This window comes from Ictidomys tridecemlineatus, unplaced genomic scaffold, assembly GCF_052094955.1.
Source record: "Ictidomys tridecemlineatus isolate mIctTri1 unplaced genomic scaffold, mIctTri1.hap1 Scaffold_1084, whole genome shotgun sequence".
Classification (NCBI taxonomy): Eukaryota; Metazoa; Chordata; class Mammalia; order Rodentia; family Sciuridae; genus Ictidomys; species Ictidomys tridecemlineatus.
Window position 1 is genome coordinate 849 of NW_027521028.1, and position 27642 is coordinate 28490.

At 56.5% G+C, this 27642-nt stretch overlaps 1 protein-coding gene and 1 pseudogene across 7 annotated transcripts; one reads left to right on the forward strand and one right to left on the reverse strand.

Moving 5' to 3' along the window:
* On the forward strand, positions 1–9804 carry LOC120892380 (nucleolar complex protein 2 homolog). Of its 6 annotated transcripts, none has more exons than XM_078035832.1 (6): positions 1–122; positions 6142–6255; positions 8007–8120; positions 8677–8726; positions 9074–9166; positions 9419–9804. In XM_078035832.1, the coding sequence occupies exons 2-5, from the start codon at positions 6181–6183 to the stop codon at positions 9081–9083; spliced, it is 249 nt and encodes an 82-aa protein (XP_077891958.1). In that variant the 5' UTR covers positions 1–122; positions 6142–6180; the 3' UTR covers positions 9084–9166; positions 9419–9804. The 6 variants fall into 6 exon arrangements, 4 of the variants coding, with proteins under 4 accessions (XP_077891958.1, XP_077891954.1, XP_077891955.1 ...); XM_078035828.1 differs by lacking the exon at positions 1–122 and adding an exon at positions 129–892; XR_013432474.1 differs by lacking the exon at positions 6142–6255 and having other exon boundaries at positions 26–122.
* LOC144372473 (sterile alpha motif domain-containing protein 11-like) lies at positions 9586–27642 on the reverse strand (annotated as a pseudogene). The gene is made up of 15 exons (XR_013432475.1): positions 27102–27642; positions 25948–26057; positions 24796–24801; positions 22165–22343; positions 21559–21603; positions 17957–18087; positions 14873–14974; positions 14502–14636; positions 12658–12826; positions 11767–11882; positions 11516–11595; positions 10933–11441; positions 10617–10741; positions 10274–10384; positions 9586–10184 (listed from the first exon to the last, which is right to left on the reverse strand). The product of XR_013432475.1 is annotated as a sterile alpha motif domain-containing protein 11-like (transcript).

A 27642-nucleotide genomic window follows, 5' to 3' on the forward strand; every position in this document is an offset into this window, starting at 1 on the left:
ATGCCAGGGTTAGACTGTTTGGGAGACACGGAATGGAGTGACAGAAAATAGCACCTGGAGCTTCCCCCAGCAAAGGTGGAAGAAAGCTTCTTACATGAGACCTTCAGGCCCAGGCCCTGAAAGTAAGGAGAAAAAGCTTCACTTAGAGGTAGCCTTGGGAGGGTTTAGGCAGGAGGGGTGGAAAATACCATCTTAGTGGAAAATAAGATAGTAGGCAGGGTGTGGTCTTGAGCCAGGAAGTAGAGGGGGTGATCTAATAAGGCAGGCCTGCCATGAGGAATAAAAGGGAATGGACAGGGAGAAGGTCAGACTTTGTACAATGAATCTGTCTTTGGGGATTAGTAGAGTGGGCAGGCCAAGATTGTGGGGTTGGATGTCCAATACAAAGGATATGATATCACATAGACAGAATTAGGGGGTCCTGGATGCCCAGTGGAGTGCAACTGTGTACAGGAGTGATGTGGAGCTGCTAGCAGGAAGTAGCCCAGGGAGTTGAAGACCCTCTTCTTGGCTGTATAGGTCCCACATATGGCAGGGAGTTGGTCAGCATTCACTGAGGTATTGACTGAAGGGCCAGAGAGCACCCCTGGGAATGAGGTAGGCTATATGAATGAGACTAAATCAGCTCTTAACACCCCTGTATCCCAGATCAACCCAGGTCCATGTATCAGAATGCTGAATGGGACTCACTGTGTGCCAGGCCCAACTGGGCTGACCTGGGAACTCTGGTTTCCGTCCACTCAGCAGTTCCCCAAGGCTAATTAGGAAGGTCTACCAATAGCGCCTGCCTCCTGGCCTCACTACCTGTGTCTGGATACCCTAAGGAGGGTCATCAGGGGCCATGGGAAGCCTCCATCAGAACAAGGCATCAGACTGCCATCAAACAAGGCAGGTCAGTGCCACCATCATTTCAGTCTCTATCCTCCCACACCAGGGCAAGGATATGGATTCCACCCAGAGATAGGAAAGACTATTAGACTTAGCTGCTAAGGCTGGAAGCTATGTGAAAAGGGTAGGCAAGAAGTGGCCCTGAAACAACCTCTGCAGAGATGGCCATCCTTAGAGCTGAGAACTTGCTGGGGTATGCATATGAGAGGGGAGACGCATCTCGAGTCCAGCTAACTGCCTATGGCCAGTATAAGAGGGCAATGCAGGTTTGAATAAATAAATTATAGTGCATTTTCTGGAAGGGATTCCACACACACTAGTAAAGCATGATGAATAAGAATAGTTTCAAATGTGCAAAATGTTTAAAATATAGTGACAAAGGAAGAAACTTCAGCACTAAACACATAGTGTAGTGGGACCCAGCCAGACCCACGTACTCCAGAGATGATGTAGAGAGATGCAGAGGTGTGGGACTGTGTGCCCATCCTGCTGGCTGAGCTTCCAGTGCTGGCTCTGTGACTGCCTGTCCTTTAAAGCACTTAACCCAAGGTGAGGATCACTTTCCTTCATTTGTCTGGTTCAGAGTTGGTCTGAAGGCCAGAAATGAATGGAAAAATGAGTAAATGGTGGTGAATAAATGCAAACATCTAGAATTTGGTCACAAAGAGGATGCTAGTGACCTTGATCAGGGTGTAGGTGCAGCTAGCAACAGGGCAAGGACACTAAAAGGTGCAGAGACTGGCCCCTGAGAGAATTCTCATGGGGCTGGAGAGGAGATACAGTGCACAGTTCTTAGGACTTATACCATGGGTGGCTCCAAAAGTTGGGCAGACTTGCTTAAAGGTCAGAGGTCAGGGCCCACCAGGCTAGGTACCTAGAAGCATGAACTTCACTGACCAGGCACAACCAAATACCTAGGGCCCTCAGTAACCTTATGACAGGGTTGGAGTAGGTATCACTTGCTCATATACTCCCTCCACTACACACACACACACACACACACACACACACTCACTCATATTCTCTCTCTCTCTCTCTCTCTCTCTCTCTCTCTCTCTCTCCCTCCCCCCTCTCTCTCTCTCCCCTCTCTCTCCCCTCTCTCTCTCTCTCTCTCAATGCCTTCCTCCTCCTGACCCTTCTTCCGGATGTACAGACTGAGAACCCCTGAGGAGAAATTCTAGACCACAGGCCCAGGACTGTACAAGGGCTCATTCTGCCTCTCTACTATCCTGGCTTTGCCTGCTGGACCCCTCTTGGTGCTGTAGTGGCTGCCATAGGCATCCATGCCACAAAGCCAGAATTTCAAGCCAGGGCAGGAGCAAGGGGAGGGGGAGATTCTCAGGATTGGGCAGCAGAGGGAGGGTGAGTCCAGGGCCTGAACAGTTTGGGAAGGCTTGGTTCCACAAGCCCTGACCCTCACAGACAGCTTATCACTTGCATCAAACAAGGGCAATAAACTGTGCCCCTCTCTTCTGGGTGGACTCCTGGAATCCCCTCATCCTCTTTGCCCAACTCATCTTCTACCCACACATATTCACCACCCCCATTCCTGATAACAAGTCTGTCCACAGAATTCAGGGCACACCAATGCCATTGGCTTCCCAAACTCTTAAATTCAGAGCCCACTTCAATTCCTTATCCAATGGTAGTTGTAGGTACAAAAGAGAAATAGGAGCAAGATAAAAAGAAAACTGCTACACAAAAGGCCTGCCAAGAACTTCAGACACTTGCCAACAATGAGCTCCTAACTCCCAGGGAACCAGTGCGTCCAAGGAAATAGGTGCTCATAATTTCTAAGACATTGCTGAAGGGAAATGAGACAGAGCATCTTGTACCACAGTTAGAGGTGGAAAAATGGTTTATCAAGGCTTCAGCACTGAGGGGACTTGGGTTCTGATGTACACATAGGTGACCAATTTGTGGCCTGAGAACATAGTGATTCTTTAAAGTGTGTGGCACAGAAGGTCACCTGCCATCTTCCTTTGGTGACAGGGAAGTCATTATTTATTGGGAGTATTTCATTCAGTTGTGGATATTAGCAGTAAAACTAGGTCCTGTATTGAGACTTTCTCTGTGAGGCAGTGACTAGCAGGGTTAGAGATCCAGCCACTCTGTGACCATGAATGAATGGTGAGTCTGTGGCCCAGCCCCACCCTACCGGCTCATGCAGTCCCTGAGCTCCAGTATCTTTAATCTACCATGGAAGTTAGCAGGGTTGGAGCTCAGGGCCTATGGTCATGCCTGTGTCACCATGGGCAGGGGCTGTGGAGGGGTCTCAATGAGTGCCCCGCTCCTGTGGGAGTTTTCTGTGGCTGCTGAAATAGATCACTGCACTACAGTGGCTCAAAAAAACATGCATTTATTCTGTCACAGGCCTGGAGGTCAGAAGTCCAAAATGCATCTTGGGGATCTAGAACCAAGGTGTTGGGAGGCCAGGCTCCTTCTTGGGACTCAGGAAGAGACCATTGCCTGACCTTTTCCAGCTCCCAGAGGATACCACATCCCTGGACTCCTGATCCATTCCTATAATTTCAAAGCCAGCTGTGCAGCATCTACAAATCTATTTTTCTGGCTTTCTCTGCCCCTCCCCTCTCTCCTCTTCTCTTTCCCTCTCCCTCTCCCATCTTCTCTTATTTCTCTTTCCCTACTCTCTCTCTCCCTCATCTCCTTTCATTCTCACATTCCTTCTCTTATACTGACCTCCCACCTCCTTCTTTCCCCTACCTTGGACCATCCAGATAATTTGGGATAATCCTCCATCTCAGGCCCTTAACATCATCCCCTGGGCAAAGTCCCTGTGATTACAGACCATAATACATTCACAGGTTCCAGGATTCGGAAGTACTATTCTTAGGGGCCCTCATTCAGTTGAGCTCAGCTTTGATCCTAATTCCCTGGGGATTAGAGCAGATTTCACCTCAATTCCTCTCCCTTTATATTTCTGTCCATCCCCAATCTGGGTATTTCTGGGGCTAGCCCAGGCTCATCCCTGCCCACATCCCTGGTCTTCCACAGTCCCTACTTTGTCTAGGATCACAGATATGATTTTAGTCATATCTCTGAGACGTTTCCTTCCCATGACTCCCTGGGTCTACTTCTCTGTCACCAAACTGCCCTTGGAGGAAGATCTTATGAGGATCTTCAGTCTATGATGGAGACACCATGGCCCAGAGTCTCTGGGTGATTTGTCTGTCAGAAGTAGATCACTGGGCTGTCATCTCCCTACTCATACCAGTATCAGCACCTCTCTAAGGACTCCTGGACTCCATGCCCTCCCTTCCCACCTCAAGCCCAGAATCTCTGGTCATGTCCTCTCTCCACACTTCCCATGGCTCTGATCGCCTTCAAGTGGCTTCATCCAAGGATCCTCTCACTTTCCTCCTCTGTTGATCTTGACCCTGAACACTCCATGCCACTCTCACCATCCTGAAACTCTTCACCCTTCTGGGCCCCTCTTTTTGGTCCTCTATGCTGGTGCTGCCCTGTCAGAACTATTGGGAACTGGCTCCTTGTGTACTCTGGGCCTGTTGCTTCTTTGCCTGCTCAATCTCTTAGCCTTGCTGGGGATTGATGGCTTCTGGAAACTGGTATTTTGGCTCTCCTTGTGGCAGCCCTGTGCCAGGATGGGCTTACCATTCTGAATTCCCACTGGAGGCAGGCACCCAGTGACAAGGGTTGTGTCTCCAGCAGCCTGTCCTCAGAGGTTCAGTTGGGTTCTGGATTGGACCTTACTGAGCCCTCCATGTTTGCTGTTTCACTGTAAAGTTGCTCCCAGTTCTGCTGAGGTATGATCTCACCAGCCATGACCTGTCAATATAGTGACCTTGGCTGAGGGTTGCTTTCAGGGAAACTCTGAGCTGGTATCTGACATGTTTTATATCATGTGATCCAGACCACTTGGAGGCAGATGTCATATGTCATGCAGTCAGGGAACAGACTCTGGTCACAGAGATATTTGCTCAGGACTGCAGCAGGCAGGAGAGCTGGGCTTCAAACCCAGGTTTGTGGTTTCAGAGCTTCCAAGGCCCTGCCTGGACCACTATGTGCACTTGAGCATCAGTGCTGCTCTGATGGGGCAGGTTAGTGTCAGGCTAGGCCTTAGCCCACAGGATGTTCAAAGACTCACTGTCTCCAGGTCACAAGGAAAGGGAACCCATGCTTGTTCCCATTCCCTTCCACTGAGGCAGGTTGCTGTTTGTGCTTTGTGAAGCTGTTGTGGAAGCCACATCTGTTTCCCTGTGACAGCAAGGTGTGATTCCTAACTGCCCCTGCTGTGGCCTCTCTACCTTGGCACCCCACTGAGGGCCTCCTACCCTGCCAACCGGCTCTAGGTGTCTCCCCAGTCTCTTCCACTGCTGTGGCATGGTTTCTTTTTATCCTTCATCCTGGACAGTGCTGGAACACTGACCCTGCCTTGGTTTATTGTAGCTGCACCTTGTGGGGCCTCCCATGCCCAGTTGTAGGTTGAGAAGGCAGATCAAAGAGGCTGAAGTGAGCAGGGTATCTGGGCCTACTATCCCCTGATGTGAGGGCAGGAAGGGATGTTGAGAGCAGTTCCCTTTGGGAGTCAGGCCTCCCCCAGAAGGAACCACTTTATTGTTTATTGCTGGGATCAATCTTTATCTGGAGCCCAGCTCAGCTGCCCAGCATCCTGACCTAGTGCATGAGGGGTCTCTCCATGGCTTCCATTCTGTGCCCCTTTCCCCTTCCAGGCTCCTGCATGTACCCTGGGCTCCACTGCCTTGGGTTTGAGTCTCTTAGGAATTGAGGAGGAATATCAAGGCCAAGAGGCCAGGCTCAGTGCCCACTCCCTCCCCTTTTTGGGAAGGCTTGGGTGCACAGCCTGTAGTGTATGGAGGGTGTGGTAAGCTGCCAGACCCTCCCAAGACTCCCATCTTCTTGTGCTCTGTCCTTCTGTTGTTGCTTTGGCCTTGTAACACTGGTTGAAGCTGTGCCAGGCCCAGGCCTCAGTGCTGCATGTTGGGAAGGGTAGATTAAGTGGCAGCGCTCTTTATAGAGGGCACCTTCTTGGCCTTCTGAAACTGGTCTTTATGGCCTCCCTGACTTTGAGGGAGGGCCAGTGCTCCTGGTCCTGCCCTATCCACTGAAGAGGCAAAGGGGGCTAGATCTCTGGAAAGCAAACAGAGTTTGGAGGGGTCTGCAGGCTTTGGGGTGTGCTGCTTTCTGGCTGTTCACCCCTTATCTTGATGGGCTTATGAGCTAAGATCTGAGCACTGGGATGGGCTGGGGTAGGTTTTCCAGCAGGTGGACTTCAACAAACGACCCGGCCGCATGAGCTCCAGGCCCATCAACTTCTCTGTAGTCCTGAAACTATCGAATGTCAACTTGCAGGAAAAAGAATACCGGGTGAGTTGCCCTCTAAGTCTCTGTAGATGGGCCTAGGGCTGTGCTGCATTGAGGTCACAGCAGGACCTCAGAGGGCATTGAGGTGGATGGGAGGGTCCTGCCATCCTATGATATTTGTGTATGGACTTTCCTGGTTCCCTGGGTTGGAGACCAGTGGATTCATAGTTCCAGCCCCCATAAGCCTGAGTGTGGCTGGGAGGTGTGGACACTTCCTTGTGGCCCCCACCCTGGACCTGGAGCAGACTCATCAGCCAGAGTTGGAGGACTCTGAGCATCTGGGCCCCATCCCCTGATGAGCTTGGTCCTTCCCTGCTGCCTCAGGATGGCCTAGTGGAGCAGCTGTATGTATGACCTCATGCTAGAATACCTGCAGGGCCAGGCCCACAGTATTGCCTTCCCTGAATTGGCACTGCCTGCTGTCTTACAGGTGTGTACCCAGTGGTTGGCTCCCTCCCCAAATCCCCTGGGGGCCTGCTTTATGATGGACTTTGATTATCTTTTAATGGACTCAGTGCCCTTTGTACACAGGGACTGAAAGGAGGTGTCTTTGTCCCAGCTTCACAGGGCTAGTAGCAGAGCCTGATCCTTTATGGTCTCCACACAGGCACCGCCTTGTAGCTGAACCCCTTGGACCACAATGTGTGGTACTAGTCTTGGGGGTGTAGGAGATTATCAGTCACTCAGCAGGTTGTGACAGGTCTGGATGGCTCACCAAGGATACTAGCATCATGTTGGTCCATTGAAAGGCTGTCTAAGCCTTCCAGGGACCAGACCAGCCGCCTGCAGAAGCCTTTACACTGGGGTGGGCTGGTCCCTGACTGGTTTCCTATGTGGTCCTGGGGCTGGGGTGGGGGTTTCTCTCTGCTTCTCCCATGAGAGTATGGCTCTCTGTCTGCTGTTCCCTGTCTCAGGCCTGTACCTCTCATGGGGGAGGGTCAGTGCTGCTGCTCACAACTGAGCTGCATCTAAGGCCCATCCAGACAGGTTGTGTGTGTGTGTGTGTGTGTGTGTGCGTGCATGCGCATGCAAGGCTGCAGTCATAGTTGTGCACACATGCATAGTCACTTGCTGTTCTTTGGCACTTTGCAGTGGCCTGGGTCCCAGATAGGAGTGCCTGGCAGTCAGGAAGCTTCTGCTGCTGGATTCAAAGGTCTCAGGGATAGGGGACTAGAGTAGGGGTAAACAGGTATTTTCAATAAGTTTCTTGGATTTATGGTTGCATGGTTTCTCAGTCTGGCTACTGGCCTTTGGCCACAGTAGAAAAGCAGCCACAGAAAGCTCATTGCATGTGAGGGAATGAATGCAACTGTTGCCAGAAGAGCTTTATTTACAGAGATGGGCAGGCTGGAGAGCAGCCTGATTTCATCTGTGGCCCACTGCCCACTTGTGTGCACTTGGGCTCTGGACCTCCCTGGAGTTGCCATGAGATTTTGATGGGCCCTGGACTTCCTGTCTGCCTGCTGGGTTGATTGCCCCCCACTTCTGCAGCTCAAGTCCTTCCTCTGGGAGGACAAGGTGGCCAACTACTGCCGGCATATGCGCCAGTTGTTGGAAAAGGTGCAGGAGAATGCAGAGCACATTCGCAGTCACCGCCAGAGGGTCTCTTTTGGTGTCTCTGATCAGCTTGCAGTGGTCAGTAGGGAACTGGTATCTGGAGTGGGGGTGGTGCTGCTTGAGGGCACTTGTCAGGGAATGGCTGGGTTTGAGGTTTGCCCGTAGTGGGACATGACTCTGAACTGCCCCACCCCTAGGATGCTTGGGAGAAGCAGGCCCGAGAAGAGAGGACCCCACTCACCAGGTACTATAGCCACTGGCGGAAGCTGAGGGACCGCAAGATACAGCTGGAGATCAGTGGCAAAGAGCAGGTACATCTGGGGTGCCAAGGGAGCGGGTGGGTCAGCTAGATTCAGATCTTGCACATTGGCATGACTTTTAGGACCAGGCAGAGATTTGATGGGGATGACTTTGGTGGTGGTGTGGGTGGGGCATCAGAGGACTATGGCTGTTTGAGGAGGTGGTGATCCTATGGGGTGGTGTCAGGAGTTGTCACAACCAGGCATCTCCCAAGGGTAGGGGCCTTGGAGGGAATGGAGTGGCTACACATACTTGTCACACAGGCCAGCCTGTGGACCTCAGGAAGGCAGGTAGAAGAGGCAAGAAGGGCTTTAGATTTTGACCCTGGGCATGGCTGTGGCTATGAGTTGGGGTGACTTGAGAGACTACTTCTTGGAGTAGCATGCCACCAAGGTGCTGGCTGTCCTGGGAGGGATGCTACGGATGTGGGAGCAGAAAGGTTGTCAAGTAGCAAGTGGCCAAGCAGGGTGCTCCTGAGGGCTGCTGGAGGCTTATGAGGGAAATAGTGTTGGCCTCTCTGAACCCCCTGCCCATGCCTACCTACTCCTCTGGTTCTGATTATTCCAGCTAGAAGATCTGAACTTCCCAGAGATCAAACGTCGGAAGATAGAGGACAGGTAGGATGAGGACAGGAAGGAATTTAAAGACCTCTTTGACCTGGACAGTACTGAGGATGAGGAGACCACAGACTTTTGGGAGAGAGGTGGGGGCTGCCCCTGCTGAAGCATGTGCTCCTGGAGATGGGGAGGGTGTGGATGGCTGTGGGACCTCACAGCCAGAGGGGTCCCCACCTCAGTGTTTTCTTTGCTGATTGCTAAGCATGCCTACGTCTAACTATTCTGTTTTATCTTCCACCTGCAAGTGGAGAGAAGGGTGTCCTCTAGCTTGTGGATTACCCTCCTGTGGACCTCTGCTGGTGGTTGCTGGGTGGGGGGGCTCATCATGGACTCTTCTCGGTTCACAGAAACACCTAGGTCCCTGAGAACTTGGCAGCGGCTCAAAGCGGAAGAAGATGATAAGGACCACCAGGATGAGGAGGATAGCAGCAACTCAGAAGGTGAATGGTTCTTGGGGCAAGGGATCTGGTCCTTAATCCCATCTGGCAACAGAGCCATGGGAGGGCAGCCCCAAGCCCGGCCCACTCCTCCTTGGGGTGCCCAGCCAGCTGCTCTGTTCTCATGGGCTCTAGCAGCCAGCTTATAGTGCACCAATAAATTAATTAATGCTGTGATTAATTAGTGATGATTAACCTCCAAGACTGGCTTCCTCCCAAAAAGCAGAATTTATGTAGCCTTTTCTCTCCCTGCAGATGGAGGCCCAGACGCAGAGGTGGGACTGGACCCTGGTGAGCTGTGGCAGCTGGCCCAGGGGCCCCAGGATGAGCTAGAGGATCTGCAGCTCTCGAAGGAGGACTAAGGGTCTCCTGCAGTGCCCCAAAGGGCCTGAGGCCAGTGTCTGTGCAGCAGGAGGGCAGTAGACAGTGGACAGGGCTTTATTGTCACAGCACGACAGACCAGATGAACCAAGAGCTGTGCTGACCTGGGCAGCAAGAGCCAGCCCTATGCAGGAGGCTGGTCCTGCTGCCAGGTCACAGCAGCCTGCTCCAGAGAGGTGGCTCCCTGGTTCCTCTACTCCTTTGTCTTTGGTTTGTCTGTGGACCTCTGCACTCACCCCCAGAAAGTTTTTGAAAACTCATTCAGTCCTTTTAAGTCACATTTTTTCCTTTTAAAAATTCTTGGTGTTTCTGCATCCAAAACTGAAAGGGAGAAAGCTGTGGGGGAGGTACCACTGCATCCTGTGCTGGGTCTGTGGGCAGCCTGCTGGCCAACTCAACACAGAGACTGGGTGGCATCTGGGGCCCCTGGGAGTATTGCTGCTGTTCCATTCTCTGGCTTGGGTGAGGCTTGGCTAGTGGGTGGGTGGCTCCTCCCATAGGGGGAGTTGGCTGTTGGTGGGGACAGGGGCTGCACTCTGGAGGTAAGCTCCTGTTCAGGAGCCTGCAGGGTTGGCGGCTGCAGAGGCAGAGCCACAGGGAAGCTGGCCATGTAGAAAACTCGGCCCAGGCGCTTGGCCACCTATAAAGAAAAGCCTGGATGGGTGCCTGCCAAGGACATTGGGTGATTTCAAAGAGCCTTTATGCCCTCTGCCCACTGTCCATGCTTACCTGGGCCTGGATCTTGAGGGCGGGCCCCAGCTTCAGCCCCATAGTCATCAGCAGGTGCTCCTCTGTCAGCAGGGGCAAGGTCTCCCCATCAATTCCTTGTTCTCTGAATGCCTAGCGAAGGGATAGGGTCAGGCCTATCAGTCCCGCCCAGCAAAGGCCCAGAGAGCAGCCAGGGAGAGTAAGCAGGCTGTGTAGCTTTCAGGGAGTGGTCAAATGAAGGAATCCCCTTTTGCTTTGGGCAGGGGCTAGCATGAGGCAGGAGCAGGTGGGGCTGAGGGGTGTAGGGAAGGGAGAGGAGGACAAGTGACAGGCCTGTTGTGTGCCCAGGTCAGCTCTGCCTCACCAGAGCATACTCCCCACAGCCAGACAAGCCCCCAATGAAGCTGCAGACATCATCCACAGTCCACTTGCTGACGTCCTCAGGGGATGTGGCTGCCTCCCCATCAGCGAAGAGTCCCCCCATGGTGCCTAGGTGTGAGTGGGTGTCACTAGGGCTTTGTTCCTCCCATCCCATACCCCCACCTGTCTGCTGACCTTTGCTTGCCTTAGTTGCTTAGAGACATGCAATCCATGACTTAATATTTTTCGACTGTGGAGGCCTTTCACTCCCTCCCCATGCAAGACCTCCAAGGGTGGCTGGCCTGGGTCTCCACACCCACCTGTGTGGAAGTATGGGCTGACCGATTAAGGGGAAGCCCAGGGACAGAGGAAGGGGCAGGGTGGAACCTGAAAGAAGCCCCTTTCCCTCAGTGCTGGTCCCTCCTAGGGCTTGACCTGGGGTGGAGCCCCAGCCCCCTGTCGGTGCTATCTCCAGGTCCTCTCCATCTGAGTCCTTGGGGGGGCTCTTCTGAGACATCTTGAGCCCAGAGCCCAGATGCTGTTATCTCCTTGGATTCGCTGGGCCGAACTGAGGCAGAACTAGGGCCCCCCTTCCGCGGTGCTCTGCCGGCAAGCTCCCGGGGCGAGGTTGTAGGCTCCGGACCAGAGACCCTGTGAAGGCAGGGCCAGAAGCGGCGCAGAGCAATGTTTCAGCACCAGCATGGCCCCGCGCCTATGCAGCTCCTCTGTACTGTCTGGGGCACGCAGGGCCGCTTCAGGCGCCAGCAGCTGTGGCTGGTGTGTATTCTCCAGCTCTTTTTGGCGAAGCAGCTCCGCGGTCATCTCTAGCCTAGGCCAGGAGTAGTAGGATCAGCTTGAGCGCTAGTGCCACCCACCTCCCCTCCTGGCTTTGGCCGCACCTACCGGGCCAAGTTCTGTTTATGCAGGAGCTCCTGCTGCAGGGCGAGCATCTCCACCTGGGGGGGGGGGCAGGAAGCTGTACCCTGGGGAAAAGGGACAGACCAGGGCCAAGTGGTCAAATGCTGCTGGCCTGATGAATTGGCCCTCTGCACCACCTTGGTCCATCCTTGACATTAATGGGTGACCTTACAGGACCAGTTTCAATGAGCGTGCCCTTAGGACATAAAAGACGTGCACACCTGCCTATTCCTTACCTGGAGTCTGGCACAGAGCCGATGGCACCCCCAAGAAAGGGGGCCTGAAATGGGAGCCCAGGGCGATGTGGGGGGCATTCTGGGGCGACAGCAAAGGGGGCGGCTGCGACAGCTCCCTGCGAAAGGCAGGACTGAGGGGCGTGCGCGGCTTGCCCGGCCCCCTCCGCGCCCCGGATTCCTGTAACCACCTCCAAGCGCATCCCTGTCGCTGCTAATTGCTGGCCCTGCGGGCGCTGGATGTGCTGCTCCTTATGGCTCTGGGTCGAGCGCTGCCCCCGCTGGCGACGCCAATTAATCTCGGAGGAGGCGCTGACCCGGAGGGCGGTGGTGACTGCAGAGGTAATTACCGGGCGGGGCCCTCCTCCACACCCCCACCCCATAGCGGCCCGCGCTGCAGGGGCACGAAGCGTAATTAGCCACAATCTGCAGGCAGCGGCAGCTGCAGACGCTGCGCTTGGCAGTGGGGGACAGGGGGTGCGCCTGACTGGAAACAGCCCGCTGCGGGGGGGGGGGTGGGGGGTGGGGGCGCATCCCTGAGTGCCTCCCTGCTCTCGACTTCCAGCCGCTCTGCCTTCTGCTTCCCCAACCTCAACCCCCTTCACTGTCCCAGAGGCACCTGGATTTTGCTGGATCCCAGTTGCTCAACAAAGAAACAAGAGTGACCCTTCACATTCCTGCCCAGGGTTCTTGGCACCCAGGTACATATTGCCCCGGAAATGTTTTCCTGGGCCTCTACCCAGCTCAGCCGGCCTCAGGAACTTTTTGCCCAACAGACCCTAAACCCAAAGCAGGCAATACCCACATGACTGTGCAGCTGCAATCGGGGAGGAGTAAGTGGGTGGAAGGTGCAGGCTATGGGGCCTGCAGAAGTCAGATACCAAGCCCCAGTACCTCTCTGAGAAGGAAGGGGCAACAGCTGGAGCTGGAGCCCTGTTCTCCCGGTGCTGAGCCAGACCCTGCTTCTGGCGCTGACCTGCTGTGGATGAGGGCAGGTGAACTTCCGGGCCACTGGGATTCCTCAAAGTTGCAGCTGCTACCTCCTGCCGGACCCTCAGGAGATCTGGGGGGTGGGGGGGTAGGGGATGGGCAACAGCAGTGACCCTGAGCCCCAGCCTTCCCTGGTCTTCTCCCCTCATCCTAGTGAGCACAGGACACTGGCCCAGGGGAGCCCAGGAGAAAGGGAACCAGGGGCCCACTTCCACACCATCCCTGCTGTGTGTCAGCCCTGATGTCAGTCACTGGGGCCAGAGGAGCAGCCCCAGGGCAGGGGAGACAGGTTTGCAGGAGGACCTGGAAGGAACGTGAGGTGGGAGGAAAGCCCAGTGCTGGTACGCAAGGCTGTGGAACCTGAGGCTGGAGCCTTGAGGGGAGGGACTGTGCACAGATCCATGAGAGCATAGAGTTGTTCCTGAAGGTCACTGTGACAATTCCAGGAGTGGGTCTCCAGACTCCACCAGGTGACCGCCTCCTAGATGGGAGGCAGGAAACTGAACCTGTACACGTGGCCACACCAGCATACGCCAACATCCGTCCACATCGGTCATCCAACAGTGGTTGCATACAGTCAGCATCCAGCAAGACCACAACAGGCCCATGCATACGCATCCTTGCAGGCACACCGGCCACAATCTCTGGACTCAGGGACGAGCAGTAGTTTGATGCACTGTGCTCCTGCCCAGGGTCGGGCCTTCAAGTCCCCGCCACTCCCCTTTGCGTAGGCTGAGCCGCCGCCTCTGTTTATAAATTAATTACCCGAAAAGCAGGGGTGGGTCTGCCCTGGGCTGGGTGCCAGCCCGCAGAGCCTAGCCCGCGCAGCCGCCTGCATCGATCCCAGCGGGGCCCGCACCCCGGCCTCCAGTCCCCGGTCCCAGCTATTTGCAGCGGGCTCCTAGGCTGGGCGGCGCGCACCATGATTGACAGCAGCTCCATGGCGGCAGCAACCACGCTCCCTCCCCTACATAGGCCAGCAGAGCCGGCCCCAGGCAGAGCAGGGAAAGCAATTAAAAGGGAAGATTTTTAAATTATTAACATTTGGTGAATTATTCAGACTCTTGGTGCCTTGTGCAAGGAGAGGAAATCCTGCCCCTTCACCACACCCCATCCACCTCCTACCATAAAAGCCAAGTTCACCTAGCAGGAGCCTAGCCTGTGAGGCTAGAGTGCAGCTGGCCAGGCATCTGACTGCTCCCTGGGCTATGACCACAAGGGACAGAGCAGACCCAGTGAGTGGAGAGGGGCAAGAGCGTCATCCCAGCCTCCAGCTGGGCCTCTCTTGGCATCCAGGAGGCCATGGTGGCCAAACACAGCTGCCTCTTAGTCCTGTCTTTCTGGGAGGCTTGCCCCCCATGCAGGACAAAGATCTGGCACTATTTCAATGTGACCACAGGTCAGCGTCCACTGACTTAAATTTGTGCACCAACTGCTGTGGGAGTCAGGAGAAGGCACAGACCACAGGGTCTCCTGGATAGGGGGCAGGTAGGCTTACTCAAGCCCCTACCCCTTCCTCTCACCTGGGCTCACCCCTGAGTAAGCTGTGTGCATGCCTGGAGGGGAACCTGAGAATGTGATGAAAAGTGGGGACTTGGAACAAGACCTGGGGCAGCCAGGCCTCATCGCCTACCCACAAAGGGCTGGGGGTCACTGACAGATCCAATCCTGGTCTTGATGTCAGCAGCCAACCCTCTTCTGGGGTGGAGAGGCAACTGAGAGTGTACACAGGTGGGGAGGGCACATACCATGGCTGGGGAGGCCCAGGTGGTAGAGACGCTGTGGTTCCTCGAAGCTGCCAGCCTCACTGAGAGCGGAAACCAGCCGGCGGTAGTGGTCCTCAGGCGCCATGCTGGGTCGCAGCTCTGGCAGCAGCAGAGTCTCTGCGTTGGGGTAGCACATAGGGAGGGGATTTTCCTTGAAATACTACCCAGGCGGAGAGGCAAGTCGGGAAGGCACACCTCACCCTAAGCCTAAGACCTTCCACCCCTGCTACGAAACCCAAGTCCCTCCTCTGTGCACACCTGCCCCTTTTGGAAGGTCTAACAACATTTCCAAGCACTCAGTTACTGCTTCCTCCTCCAGTGACCTGTCCCTCCTCCCTGGGTTGGGCTCCCACCTCGAGGGTACTCAGACTCAGACTCGCTTCGGGCCTTCTTCTCTGAAGAGCAGTCACTGGTGATGTGCGGGGAGCAGCCCAGTCTCTTGCCTAGCAAGCCACCTGAAGAGGGTGGAGTGAGCCACACCTAGTCTCAGGGACTGGAGGAGGAGGCAGGGAAGACCAGGTGGGGAAGACCCACCCCTGCCCCAGCTCAGTCTAGTGAGCCCCAGTCCCCTCCACTCAGAAGCATCCTGGGTGCTGCTGGGCAAGGCCTTGCCAGCCCTGGGTCCCAGGCTTCCACCTGGTAAGCCCAGCTGGCTGGAGGATATCATGACAGGTATGGAGCAAGGCAAGGAAACAGGGCAGCCCTGACCCTGGGCCCCAGGCTGCATTTGAATAGAAGTGATGGGTGCGACACGTGACTGTGACTGTGTCCCCACGGGTCTCTGGCTGCCCCTGACCAGCCAGTCCATTCCCATGTGTGCTCATGAGCCCACCTCAGCTTTTCCTGGAGAACAGAACTACCTTCCCTTTCTGAGCAGGGTTGGGGTGGGCTGTGCAGGTGCTGGGGAGGAGAGTCAGTCAGGAAGGCACATGTCACTCCCCACACCAGGGGTGTGCTCAGGGGGGTCCTCCTCTCTGCACCAAAAGCCCAGACCCTCCTCTTTCCTGCACTCAGCTTTGGCAAGCACACACCTGCCCAGCCAGGCTCTGCACTCCAAGGGTCACCCCTGGACAGCTGACCTGCCCTACACAGACCGTAGGTTCCTGGCTCCTGGTCTGTTTATTCCTATACTATCCCCTCTACAGATCACATCTCCACATCAAAAGCTGCACACAGGGCTGGGGATGTAGCTCAGTTGGTAGAGTGCTTGCCTCACATGTAAGAAGCCCTGGGTTCCATCCCCAGTACTATAAAAATGAAATGAAAATAAAAGCCACACACATCTATAGGTCTGTCTCCAAACCTGTCCCTGCACCCCCAAGCTCTGCTTCCTCCTGAGGACCCTGACATCAGGGGGCCCTGCTGATAGCAGGTCATCATCCTGGCCTCCAGGTCAGACCCTATTGCCTCTGAAGACCCAGGGTGGCGGGGATGAGGGCTGCTCCTTGTGTAACTCAAGCCTTTCATGACACCTTGGTACTTGGGGGTCCCCAACCTGTGCCCCCAGGAAGCCCTGCTGTCAGCTCAGGAGCCTAATTCCTTTTCCTTATTCCTTTAATCTGTCATTTTTATCAGGCTAGGAAAGTGCGGTGGCAGCCAGAGCATTGATCAATCTCCACATTACAGCTGACAGAATGGTGCTAATAACTTATTGATCTCAGCCACCTCACTGCCACTGGTCTAGCTGGCTGGCCCCAAGCCCTGCCCCAAAGACAGGAGGCAGTCCCCACTGCCTGCATGAGGGGTCAGGTCAGACAGACCCTGTAGGACAGATGGAGGGCACTCAGGTGCACATGGGCATCACGAGCTGCATGTCAGAGTCCAGCAAGCAGGAGGGCACCCGGAGGGCACCCTGAGCGCACCAGGCAGGGAGTGGGTCTTGCAGCCTCTCTCCACACCTGCTACCCATCTCCTGCTCCCTGTACATGCTCAGGGGTCAGCAAGGGTAACCTCTGCAGTCTGTTCCCTGTTTCAACAGTGGCGACTCCCACCTCCTTGCTGGGCTTCTCTGCTTCTGGGGAGCTTGAGAGTCACAGCTTGAGGGAGGTGATACTGGGGTTGGAGTGCCCCGCAGTGAGACCCAGCCTTGTAGCTGCCTTGAGGAGACTGCATAAGCTCAGAGTCACACCTGATGTAGGCAGTGACAGGAGGCAGACACACGTACCAGGGGTGGACCTCAAAGTCACAAGACCTGCGCTGAGCTCCTCAGTCCTCTGGGATCCTTCCTGTCCAGGGCCCAGGAAGCTTTGGCTCGAGGGACACCCTCTTGGGCCACAGGAAGGAAGTAGACATGGTGACAGGTAAAGACCCCTGGAGGGCCCAGAGGAAGCCCACGGGGAGCTGTAGATCTGGCAGGTGCACGCGCATGCGCACACACACACACACACACACACACGCACACACACACACAGCATCCTGGCTGCTATGCACAGCATGTGACCTGCACTCACTGTAGAGTGCGGAGGGCTACCTGGCAGGGTGAGCAAGCCCTGCAGGAGACACACAGGGAACATGCAGGTCTGTGTACCTGAGGAGGTTGTCCATAGACAGGAGAGGGCCTGCTGCCTCAGAACATCTCAATCACTGAGGGTCTCCCTTGGCTCCGCCCGATCGATGGGGCAATTAGATTTTACCAGCCTCTTGCTCAGCCACCTCCAAAGCAGCTCCAGAAGCAACCTCCACCCCATCCACAAGGGCCTTCTGGGCTCATGGGGGCTCTGTTGGGAGTATTCAGGGTGGTGGGTGATGCCCACCCTGCTTTCCCAGAGCAGTAGCCATTGTCAGAAACAATCCTGTCCAGGGTCCATGTGACAAGGCCCCTGAGGTCAAGTTGTGCCCACTCTCGGTGGTGGCATCTTGCAACCCCTCATGACCTGCTCCGTGGGAGACTGCCTGGGTCCCCAAGCTGCTCTCTCCCTCTGAGTTCCTGTTGCCTCCAGGAACCAGATCTCCTTGGTGGCCCTGGAAGCTCCTGGGCCAGCGCCCTCTTGGCCTACCTGAAGTGGTCCAGGATGCAGGGGATGGGCCCTTTCCCTCCCAGGACCCCTGAAAAGCAGGACCAGGCCGACATGCCCTGTGGGTTTGGTGGGAGGTGGGCATTGGTGGGAGGTGAGCTCTGGAAGGTCTTTGCCTGTGCCTGTCTTGTGAGGAGGGGGTGGCTGGCCTCGAAACTCCAAGCCCACCCCAGCAGCAGCCATGCTGGCGCCGCCCTTGGCCACCAGTCTGCCTGACTGGCTGAGATTAACACAATTACCATCACATAGAGCCCCACGGGACAGCCGGCCTCACACCTCCCGCCTCCTCTGCTGGCCTCCCTGGCTGCCCGCCAAGGCTTCCAGAGCTTCTGAACAGACACAGGGAGGGTGGCTGTCCCTAGGCAGAGCTGCTGTGGCCCTGGCAGCCCCATCATCGCCCTCAGGACCCAGGGGCTTCCTCACCTGTGGGTCCCAAGCCAACCTCCACACTGCCTCTCTGGAATTCACAGCAGCTCTGGTGCTTGGGCATAACAAGGTGACGGCTTCGGTGCACACTGGATATGAGTGTGGGAAGGTCAATGTCCTGGCTGCAGCAGAGCAAGACAGAGGATGGAGCCATGAACCTTGGCAGTGCAACCTGATGAGCATGAGTACAAGGGTGCTTGGGGCTGAGGACAGCGTGCACTGAGCGTGGTGATGTGTGCTTGGGCTTGGGATGCCACACCTACGCACACTCAGCAGGCAGGCCAAGAGAAAGCAGAGAGTGGCACCTGGACCCCACTCCAGCACCCAGCTGGTCTGTGCAGAGCCAGAGCAGCCCCTCCCACCTTCCTCTCTCCAGAGAGGCAGTGCTGTGCTCGGCTCCCTGCCTCAGAGGGAGGACAGGACGGCCTGCTGTCTCACAGGACAGACATATAGAGGGCACACTGTCACCCATGTGCTGCCAGCTCTGAAGCAAGCACCTGGCACGTGCCACTTTGGTTAAAACTTGCAACACCCTCTTGGGGCCCTCATTTCTCCAAATCAGGAAACTGAGGTTCAGACCAAAGTCCCATAGATAAAAAGATCTGCCCTGGCTGGCTCAAGACACCTGTGATCCCCAGGGTGCACCCAGGGTGGACCCAGGCCTGGCCTTGGAATCACCCTACATGTGATTCTTTGTCCCTTCTCCCTCCTGCTGAGCCCTCACCCACAGCCCCAGAGAGAAGAGGGAGGAGAAAGTGGGGCACCCTGGGGTTATGTGAGCAACCCCATCAACAGGGAAGGAGGGGACAGGAAGTCAAGGCCAGCCAGAGCAGGGACAGGGAAGCCCAGTGCCCCCAGCAGTGCCCTCCGGGCCCACCTGTGGTGGAGCAGCCTCTTCAGCAGCACTGACACTAGCAGAGCCTCCTCACAGTGACCTAGGAACCGACCCTGAACCTTATTAAATAGCCCCCAGCCTGGGCTGGCAGGAGCCAGGCTAATCCAGGGCCAGGCCCTAAGCAGATCAGTTTCAGCACCAGATACCCCGGGGCGGCCCCAGAACTCCTAAGAGACCCAGATGTAGGTTTTCCCCCACCCCATGAAGGTGGGAGGCAGGTAGGGAGTAAGTACTTTATGGGATTAATCTCACGAGGCTCATCCCCCATCATCCTCACTGATTTGGGATGTTGGAGAGAACTGCTGTCCTCAGCATGGGGAAGGGGCCTGGGATGGCCGGGTACAGGGCTGCAGCTGCCATGGAGCTGCTCCCCACAGTGCACCGGACACTTCTTGCTTCCAGGGACTGGAGAGGTGAGCACAGTAATTTCCTGTGAGCCCTGGCCTGGACCCCCAGCAGCACCTGCATCTGGGACCGGCCTCAATGACAGCGATTGGCTCTGTCTCACTTGGGGGTTACCTGGGCTCTTGAGGTGCAGGCCGATGGGGGCCACCCTTGGCTAGACAGGACCTGCCCTTGCATTCCACACCCAAGTCCCTGCCTTGGGGGTTCATTTCTCAGGTCCCAAGATGGGCCAGTCCTGGAAACCTGTTCTGGTCACTCAGTTACTCACTGAACAAATTATGCTGGGTTCATTTAAAAAAAAATGCCAAGAGACTCACACACAGGCTGGAGAGTTGAGAGCTCTGCACCTGTCTTCACAGTGTGGGGCCACTACACACAGGCAAGGCCTCAGCAGGCTGCTGTGGCACGTGGGGAGGAGACTGGGGCATGGTCAGGAAGGCTGCAGGGAGTGTTGTGAAGAGGCCAGGAGAAGGGTGAGACCCGACTCCCCCCTGAGGGCCTCCCCACCCCAACTCTCATGTAGCCTTCACCAGCTGGGGGCCCTAGAGGGTCAGGGACCTAGAAGGCCCTTCTTGCCAGCCAGGCTGCAGGGGCATCACAGGGCAGAGGGCCCTGGGCCTCTGCTTGCAGCCAGCAGCAGGCATCCCCAGCAGGACTGGTCAGAAGGACGAAGAGGACAGACAGATGCAAGAGACAGACAGACCAGTGAAGAGTGACAGACAATGGGGATGGACAGACAGTCGGGATGGGACAAACACAGTTGGTGACCCGGTGTGAGGCAGCTGGCGGTCCACAGCCCTCCTTGTCCAGACACTGGGGGCTGTTAGCAGACGGGATATGATGGGCTGTTAGTCTTCTGGGGTGTGCTCTTCTCCAGAACTGTAACCTTCCCTTTAATGAAATTCAGAAAGTCATCCTTGCCCCTCTGGATCCTCTGTGGGACCAGGGTCTCCACTAATGCAGGCCTGCTTCCTCCCAGGCACAGCCCAGGCTGCAGCAGCCAGTACTGGTGAGAACTCAGCATGGGACTCCTGGGGCCTCCCCGCACCCCAAGGCCAGGTGTACCCCAAGGAGGTGCAGGTCCGGAGGGGAGGCACAGCCATTGGGTTTCCCTGTAGGTCTTGCTGGCAAATTTATCCTGTAGCGTCCAGAGTAAAAGGCTCATAAAATGTCATCAATGTTCATGGCGGTTCATAAAAATGATCAGATGAGCTGGCAACTCCAAAATGAGGTGGAAATAAGTTTAAAGATGTTTTTATTGTAATTCAGCTCCAGGATCCAGACGTTCCTGAAGACATAAATAATGACACCTCTGGCAGAGATCTAGGACAAGCTGCCTTCCTGCAGCTGGGCTGGGGAGGCCAGGCACCCACAGCTTGAGTCCCAAGAGGCTTTCCCTGCCCTTGGTGCCCACTGCTCCCCATCAGGCCTTCCTGTGGTGCTCCCTTCGAAGCCCTGGGGAAAAACTTGGCCCCAATAACCAGAAACCAGCCCCTGCCCCTTGGGAGCAGGAACTGGGTCCCTGACACCTTACCTCCTCTTGGGGGCTTCTTTTTTATCCTCTATGTCTTGGGTTCACAGGCCCCAGCCTGTTTCCATAACCCAAATCCATGTGAGGAAACCCCAACCTGCCAGGGTCCCCAGAAGGATCTTTCCAAAACACAGACCTGGTCACTCCCTGCTCAGGAACTTTCTGTGGCTGGCTCAGCTTGGAGAACAAAGCCCAACTGGTCCAGCGGCTAAGGTACAGACCTCTTAGCATCCCACTGAGCCAGACCTGCCAAGTTCCCATTCTCCTCCCTTTCATCCCATCCTTCATCCCTCCACAGCTTTGCAGACCACCTTTTCCCAGTGAACTCCTATGCATCCTTCAAGAACCTGCTCACACATCACCATTCTCCCTCCTGGTGGGTCTCTGGGAGGGTGAGAGGTGAAAATCACAGCCTCATCTTAGAGCTGTTGGGCTCCAATGGACAGTCCAGTGGTGAGGGTCATAGCATGCTTTGTCTCCACGGGTGGGCTGTCTAGAACCCTGCCCATGCTGTTGAGGCCTGGCACAAGTCTGCACTTGGCTGAGATAGGCCTCCTGATCTCAGTTGGGCACCATGCCACCTACCTTCCAGGCCACGTAAGGACACACATCCAAACCAGCCTGGCAACTGCATGGCCCACACTGGCTCACACTGACTGGGACAGAGGACAAGACAAAATACCATGGGTAGAGGAGGGAGGCAGGGTGGGTGGGACCAAGGAGAAATGGCAACAGCTGCCCCTGCCCAAGCCAGGCTCCTATCTGCAAGATGTCTCTCAGAAGGAGATGTTCACATCCCAGTGGGTGTGGACTCTACTGGGAGAGAAAAGATGGTCAGTGGCTCCACTACTGGCACAGAGACAGCAGCGGGGTGTGGGACTGACTCTTAACATCCCACCAGCCAGAAGCCAGGGCAGTCATGAGGGCGGCACCTCATGCACAGTTCAACCTGGTGGCAACTTCCACTGAACAAACCCAGGGCTTGAGATGCTCTGGCCTCCCAGGGATGAGGAGGAGGAGCAGGCTGAACAGCCCTGGGCAACACCAGGTACCACAGCCCCCAACATCCTTACTCACAGACACCCCACTTCTAAGTGCTGGCAGGACGAGGCCCATATCAGGAAACAAATTTCTGGGAGGTTGTGGGTGTCAGCCCAGGTGGGTACTGGACCTTGTGTCTCTCTGCTGGCCAACCTCTACCCAGAAGTGACCACGGCATGGCTGAGGCAGAACAAGGTGCCCGGGCGCCAGTTCAGGAGAGAGGACAGCCTCTGCCTGTACCCCCGCCCCACAGCAGCATTCCAGAAGACTTCTGGTCTTGGTGCCCCCTTCCACAGGAGCCTGAGCCTCCCGGCCCAGATCTGGAGTAAGTACCTTCTCTTCATGATCCGGATGTGCGGATCATCCTCCTGCTTCAAGCCTGGCTGCCGTCCACAGGCTGGGCCACCTCCATCACTGTCACCATCACTGGCAGAAAAGCTGGGGTTCCGTTCCTTTTTCAGGAGCGTGCAGGGGGCAGGGCCACTGTCCTTTTGTCCGCCAGCCACCCCGGGCTCTGGGCAGGAGGAGGAGAACATTAAGGCTGAGCTAGACATCAGCCTCCTGGGCCTGGGCCAAGGCCCACAGACCTCATTGCTGCAGGCACAGCCTGTGAGGACAGCAGAGTGTGGGCTGTTCTACCTGCCCAGCCTGAGTGTGGGTGCCCACCCTGTGGCAGGGAGCCCTGGGGATGCCTGAGCTATGACCCTCAACTCCTTCCCTGGGTCCCCAGAGTCTTCTGGGATTGTGCATACAGCCTGGGGCAGGGATCATGGGGATGGTCCTGGTGGGTGTGCAGTCAGGGAGCAGGTCCCTCTCAACGTGTCTGGCTGACATCCCATCTCCTCTGTCAGTCCTGAAAACTTACAGCAATATCAACAAGCAAAGTCACTTTTCTTTTTCTTTTGCAGTGCTGGTGAAACTAGGGCCTCACAAAACACTCTGCCACTGAGCGGCAGCCCCAGTGCCTCTTTGCTATTTTGTTAGCACCATGAAGAGCCCAGCTCAGGGGAAGTCTGTCTGAGACTGCTGGTCCCTTGCAATCTGCAGGCCTGGGAGCCACAGGCCACCCGAGAGCACTGACAGCCCCGACCCTTTGTTCCCCAGCCCTGATGGTTCATTTCTGTCCTCAGCGTCCCCCCTGCACCATGTGTAAGTGCGTGGTGCTGTGTATGCTCAAGCTTGGAGCTCTGCACCCAGCTCACACATTTCTGCACAGAGCAGTGGACATGAGTGTGTGGCCCTAGTCCTGGCATTTCTCTACCCTTCCTGGCTCCAGGTCCTGCTGCCCCAGGGAAAAGAAAAAAAGTCATTGATTATTTTCCAGTGTACAGAGGTTTTTTCTTACTTGGTTAAGAGGCTGCTGGCTCAGAGGCTGCATGGGCTTTCAGAGTATCTACTTTCCTCTCCTGTTCAGTCCTCCCATTGCCAGAAAGAGTTGATCCTCACCACACCCATGAGCTTAGTGAGGAAGGGGTCAAGGAGGGTCCCTGCCCCAGGTCATCCAGGATCCTGAGGTGGGCTGCTGCATGGAGTCCTGTCTTTGCAAGGACACTTCTCTTCAGATTCAGCACCACATCATCTCAGGATGACTGGCTCTGCCCAGCTCAGTGCTCCCTCCCCCAGCTCTGGGAGCCACAGTATCCCCCACACCTGCCCTCACACATCTGCTGGGGTCTGCCCAGGACACCCTGCTTCCCTCTGTAACATGGTGAATGAAATAGACCCAGCAATATAAGGGCACAGTGGCATGGGGCCAATGGGTTTTCAGGGCCAGCCCACAGGATGACAGGGTCCAGTGACAGCAGAGCGCAGGGAGACGGCAGTGGTGAGTGCCCACCTATGCCTTGGCCTCTGTCAATCCATAGGTTTGGTATCATTTTCAACACCCCTTGTCCCATGGCTCTGCCTTGTCCAGCCTGCCAAAGCCCAGTGGCAGGCATCTGGAGATGAGCTCTGCCCTTCTCTTCAGTCACCTTTCAGCCTTAGGTGAAATACTCTCATGAAAAGAAAAGGGGTATTTTCTCAAAGCCACCTGCTTCCCCTCTTTTGTGGCAGAAATACTCCCATCCAAACAGAAAGTAGAACCCAGACTAGGAGTAAACATCTCTCTGCCTCTCATCTGTGGGAAGAGAAGAGGGGGACACAGAGTCTATAAGACTGCTACTTGGAAGGGGGCCAGGACCGGCTGGCTGGGAAGGAGCCCAGGCTATATGCCAGTCTTAGCCCCAAGAGGCACAGAGCTGGGCACAGGATCTTCCAGTTCCTGGTATGCCCTGAAAGCACCCTGGAAGGTTAGGTCTGGGGTGGCTCTTGGGGGGAACTCTATGGGGGAGCATGCTGAGAACCCAGATGGCCACTCTAACCCTGCCCAAGGATGGGGAACACATGCCCCCCCCATACATCGGAGACTTAGCTCCCCACTGCTCAACAGATTTGAGAACCTGGCTCCTAACCAATAATTGACCCCTTCTGAAATGGTGAGAGTGGGTTCCAGCATGCACAGTCACATGCACACCATGCTCTACCCCTGGAGTATCTGTGACCATGAAGTGCACACACCTTTGAAACTGGCCACAAGGGTGGGTGGAGACAGCCTCTGTGCACCAACAGGTTGGGGCTAGAAAGGGGATCCATGGAGATACCTCCAAGGAAGCGGCCAGGCACAGAGAGGCAGGCAGGCCCAGGTCTGAAGCGCCCTTCACTCAGGGCAGGAACCAGGGAGCTTCAGAAGGGCAGCAGCTCCATCCCTCTCTGAGCTTCAGATTGCCACTTGAGGTGATGGCAGATGTTGAGCTCAGGCCACCCTCTGCCCCTCTCTTGTGGCAGGCCTCAGGGGTGGCAAGTTGGAAACTGTGGGGCACTCCCATCCAAACAGAAAAGAGAACCCAGACTAGTCTGAGGTGGGCACCCAGAGGATCCCGTCCAGTTCCAGCTGCCTGAAGGGGTGCCACGATGGAGAGGGACTTCAATCTTTTGCCCAGTAGGTATGTGACAGCAAGCAAAAGGTGTTTCTGCACACCTGCTTGGGGAGCTCTTGTACAGGTGCCCTGTGCTCCTGTAGACTCAAGTGTGTAGGGCGGGCGGCTTGAGGCTGTGACTGGCAGACCAGGTGTGGGCTGGGCCTGTGGCTCTCCTTCCCCTGCCAGCATCCATGTGTCCAAGGTTTCCCAGCCTGCTCAGCGTGCACCCTGCAGAGCCCACGGGGAAGCCAGGATGCCCCACCACCCGGTCAAAGTTAATAAACCCAAGGTGGCAGCCTGGGCCCTCTCAGGACCACTGGTACCTCCACCCCTCCTGCTCCTTCCTGTAAGAGGGGACTGCTGGGTGGACCTAGGAACAGCAGCCTCCACCCCCCATGTCTCTAGAGGTACCCCACAGGGGGAGCTTCCTCTCTAGAGGCAATTTCCTTTTCAGATCAACCCTCTACTCCTCACTGCCTGGAGTCTCATACCTGCTCCCCAGGCCAGTGGGGAGGCCAGAGATTGTCTACCCTGGGTGGGGTTCCTGCTCTCTGGACACCTACAGGAAAAGACCCTGCCCCAGCCAGGCTCCATGTCATGGACCCTCCGAGGTCCAGAACCTTGCAGGGCAGCTCTTCAACATTAGGAGCACCAAGACACACACCACACAGGCTCAAGCCTGGGGATAACCCAGATGTGCAACCTGGCCAGCTAACACTGTTAAAAGAGTGTTAACACCTCAAAAGTGTCCTGCCCCAGCACCCAGCACCTCTCTCTGCTGAGCCAGATGACTTGGTGATCTCCAGACCTGGGACAGGGAAGTCCCCAGGCCCAATGATTGACAATAACAGTGGGAAGACCCTGGAACCTTGAAGGCTGGAGTAGTAGCTCCAAGACACCCATGAGGGAGGCTGCTCAAGAACAGGCAGGACCCGCCCTTCATCCAAACAGGAGAGGATCCTGTGACCCAGGATTCCCACCCATTCCCAGGGACGGTCTGGAACAGCACAAAGCAACCCCACCCACCCCACCTGCCCTGGGAGGATTCCCTCCAGCCTGCCCAGAGGGCTGAAGTTAGGACTCCCAATCTTAGAGATCACCAGGTTCTCAGGGGAGTCCAGACACCCCAACCCAGCTTATTCCCAGGTCTCACCACAGGCGAGATATTCGACAGCCCGGGCAGTCGCAGATTGGAGGATACACCTGCAGAATTCCCTTGGACATAAGCGTCTTCAGACTTTTTCTTGTGAGGAGAGCCAAGCACAGCTGGTGAGCGGCAGTCAGGGCATAGATGGAGCCTCTGGGGCGCAGTCACCCGCAAAGCCAGTCCCCACTCCCGGAAGGTGTATGCAAGGCACACCAACCTTCCAAACCCACTGTCGTCCAACTTCAGAGCCTGCTGCCCGCCCCACCCTCGCGGACGAAAAGGGGATCTGCTGGGCTCTGAAACTCAAATCCTGGGCGAGGCCCTCCCCTGGTGGAGGGCGGCTTTCTCTCAGCCCTGGCGCCCCTCCTCCTGCCCCACCCTCTCTTAGCCGGTCCCGCCCGAACTGTGGCCAGGCAGTGGAAGGTCGAGCTGGGGAACTGGTGAGCGGCAGTGCGGTCGCGACCCAGGCCTGCGTCAGTCCCCAACGCAGGAAAGGGCAGCCATTGTGCAGCCTGAACTCCTAAACCAAACGCTACCGGGTCCCAAACTTCCCAAGACCCTCACCGCGCTTATCAGGTGGCCCCAATCTGGCCCCCAATGGTGTATTGTCGCACCTTTGGAGTCACCATCCAAACGGGCTGCTCCAGGTCTCGCTGACACTGTTCCAGCTCCCCGCGCCCACGCCCCGCCCCACTCCCGCGGCCCCACCTACCCGCGCAGCCCCAACCAGTGTGCACTCGCACCCGGCCGCACGTGCACCTCTCCACTCGAGCGGGAACCAGTGGCTCCGAGCCTGGGGAGGGAAGGCGTCCCTCCCAACACGTCTCCCGACTTCCTGTAAACTTCCTCTGGGCCTGAAGGCCCAGGGGCTTCACAAAGACCTGCCGAGCTGAGGGAGCGCCCGCTCCTGCGTAGCTCGGGACCCCAGCACTCTGTGGCCCGTACTGGGAGGACAGTGGAGACCGAGGTCGCTCTGCGGTGTCCACTGAAGCAACCGTGCGGGGGCAGGCGGGGTGTGTGTGGGTCCCTGCCGCAGCTCTGGAGGTGCAGCGCCCTCTCTGGGCCAAAACCAAGTCTCCCCAGTGGCAGAGAGAAGGGCTCGGACCCGCGGGTCCCAAGTAGCGAAGGAGAGGGACAGCGGCTTGCGCCCCCTCGGCAGCCACACCTTTGTGGCGGATGCTGCGCTTCCAGTCCTTGGCCGTCTCACAGCCGCTGACGAACTCGTTGGGTGTGAGCCACTCGCCGCGGTGGCGGATGGACGGGCCTTTGCTGCCCTGGCAAAGTTTCCGTACCTAGAGCAGAGCACGGTTGGCGCCGCACTCCACCTCGATGCTCACCGTTGTCCAGCAGCGGCTGGAAGTCCGCGGCCTGCCTGCCGAGAGGAGCTAGAGGGCTAGTGGGTCTCGGGGCAGGTGGAGGTGCGGCGTGGCCTCCTGCAGGCTAAGGTAGGCGTGCGAGGCCGGAGTGGTGGAGCCAACAGTGCTTCATAGCCTGCAGCAGAGGCCGGCAGCGAGGCGGCCGGGGGCAGAGCTGCCGCGGCGGGCAGCGGGGCCAAGTAGCCCGGCAGCGGAGGCAGAGGCATCGCGGCCAGGGTCGGGTGGAAGGTGGCCAGGGCTAGGGCCAGGTCCTCGCGTCCTGGGAGCTCCTTTTTGACCACCGGCATGGCGCGCGGGTGGCCCAGCAACCGGCTCTCGGTCGCCGGCG

Coding starts and splice junctions, on each gene's coding strand:
- LOC120892380 (XM_078035828.1), top strand. CDS start 842: ATGGGAAGCCTCCATCAGAACAAGGCATCAGACTGCCATCAAACAAGG. Junction 893..6,141: donor ACTGCCATCAAACAAGGCAG/GTCAGTGCCACC, acceptor GGGCTGGGGTAG/GTTTTCCAGCAGGTGGACTT. Junction 6,256..8,006: donor TGCAGGAAAAAGAATACCGG/GTGAGTTGCCCT, acceptor CCCCACCCCTAG/GATGCTTGGGAGAAGCAGGC.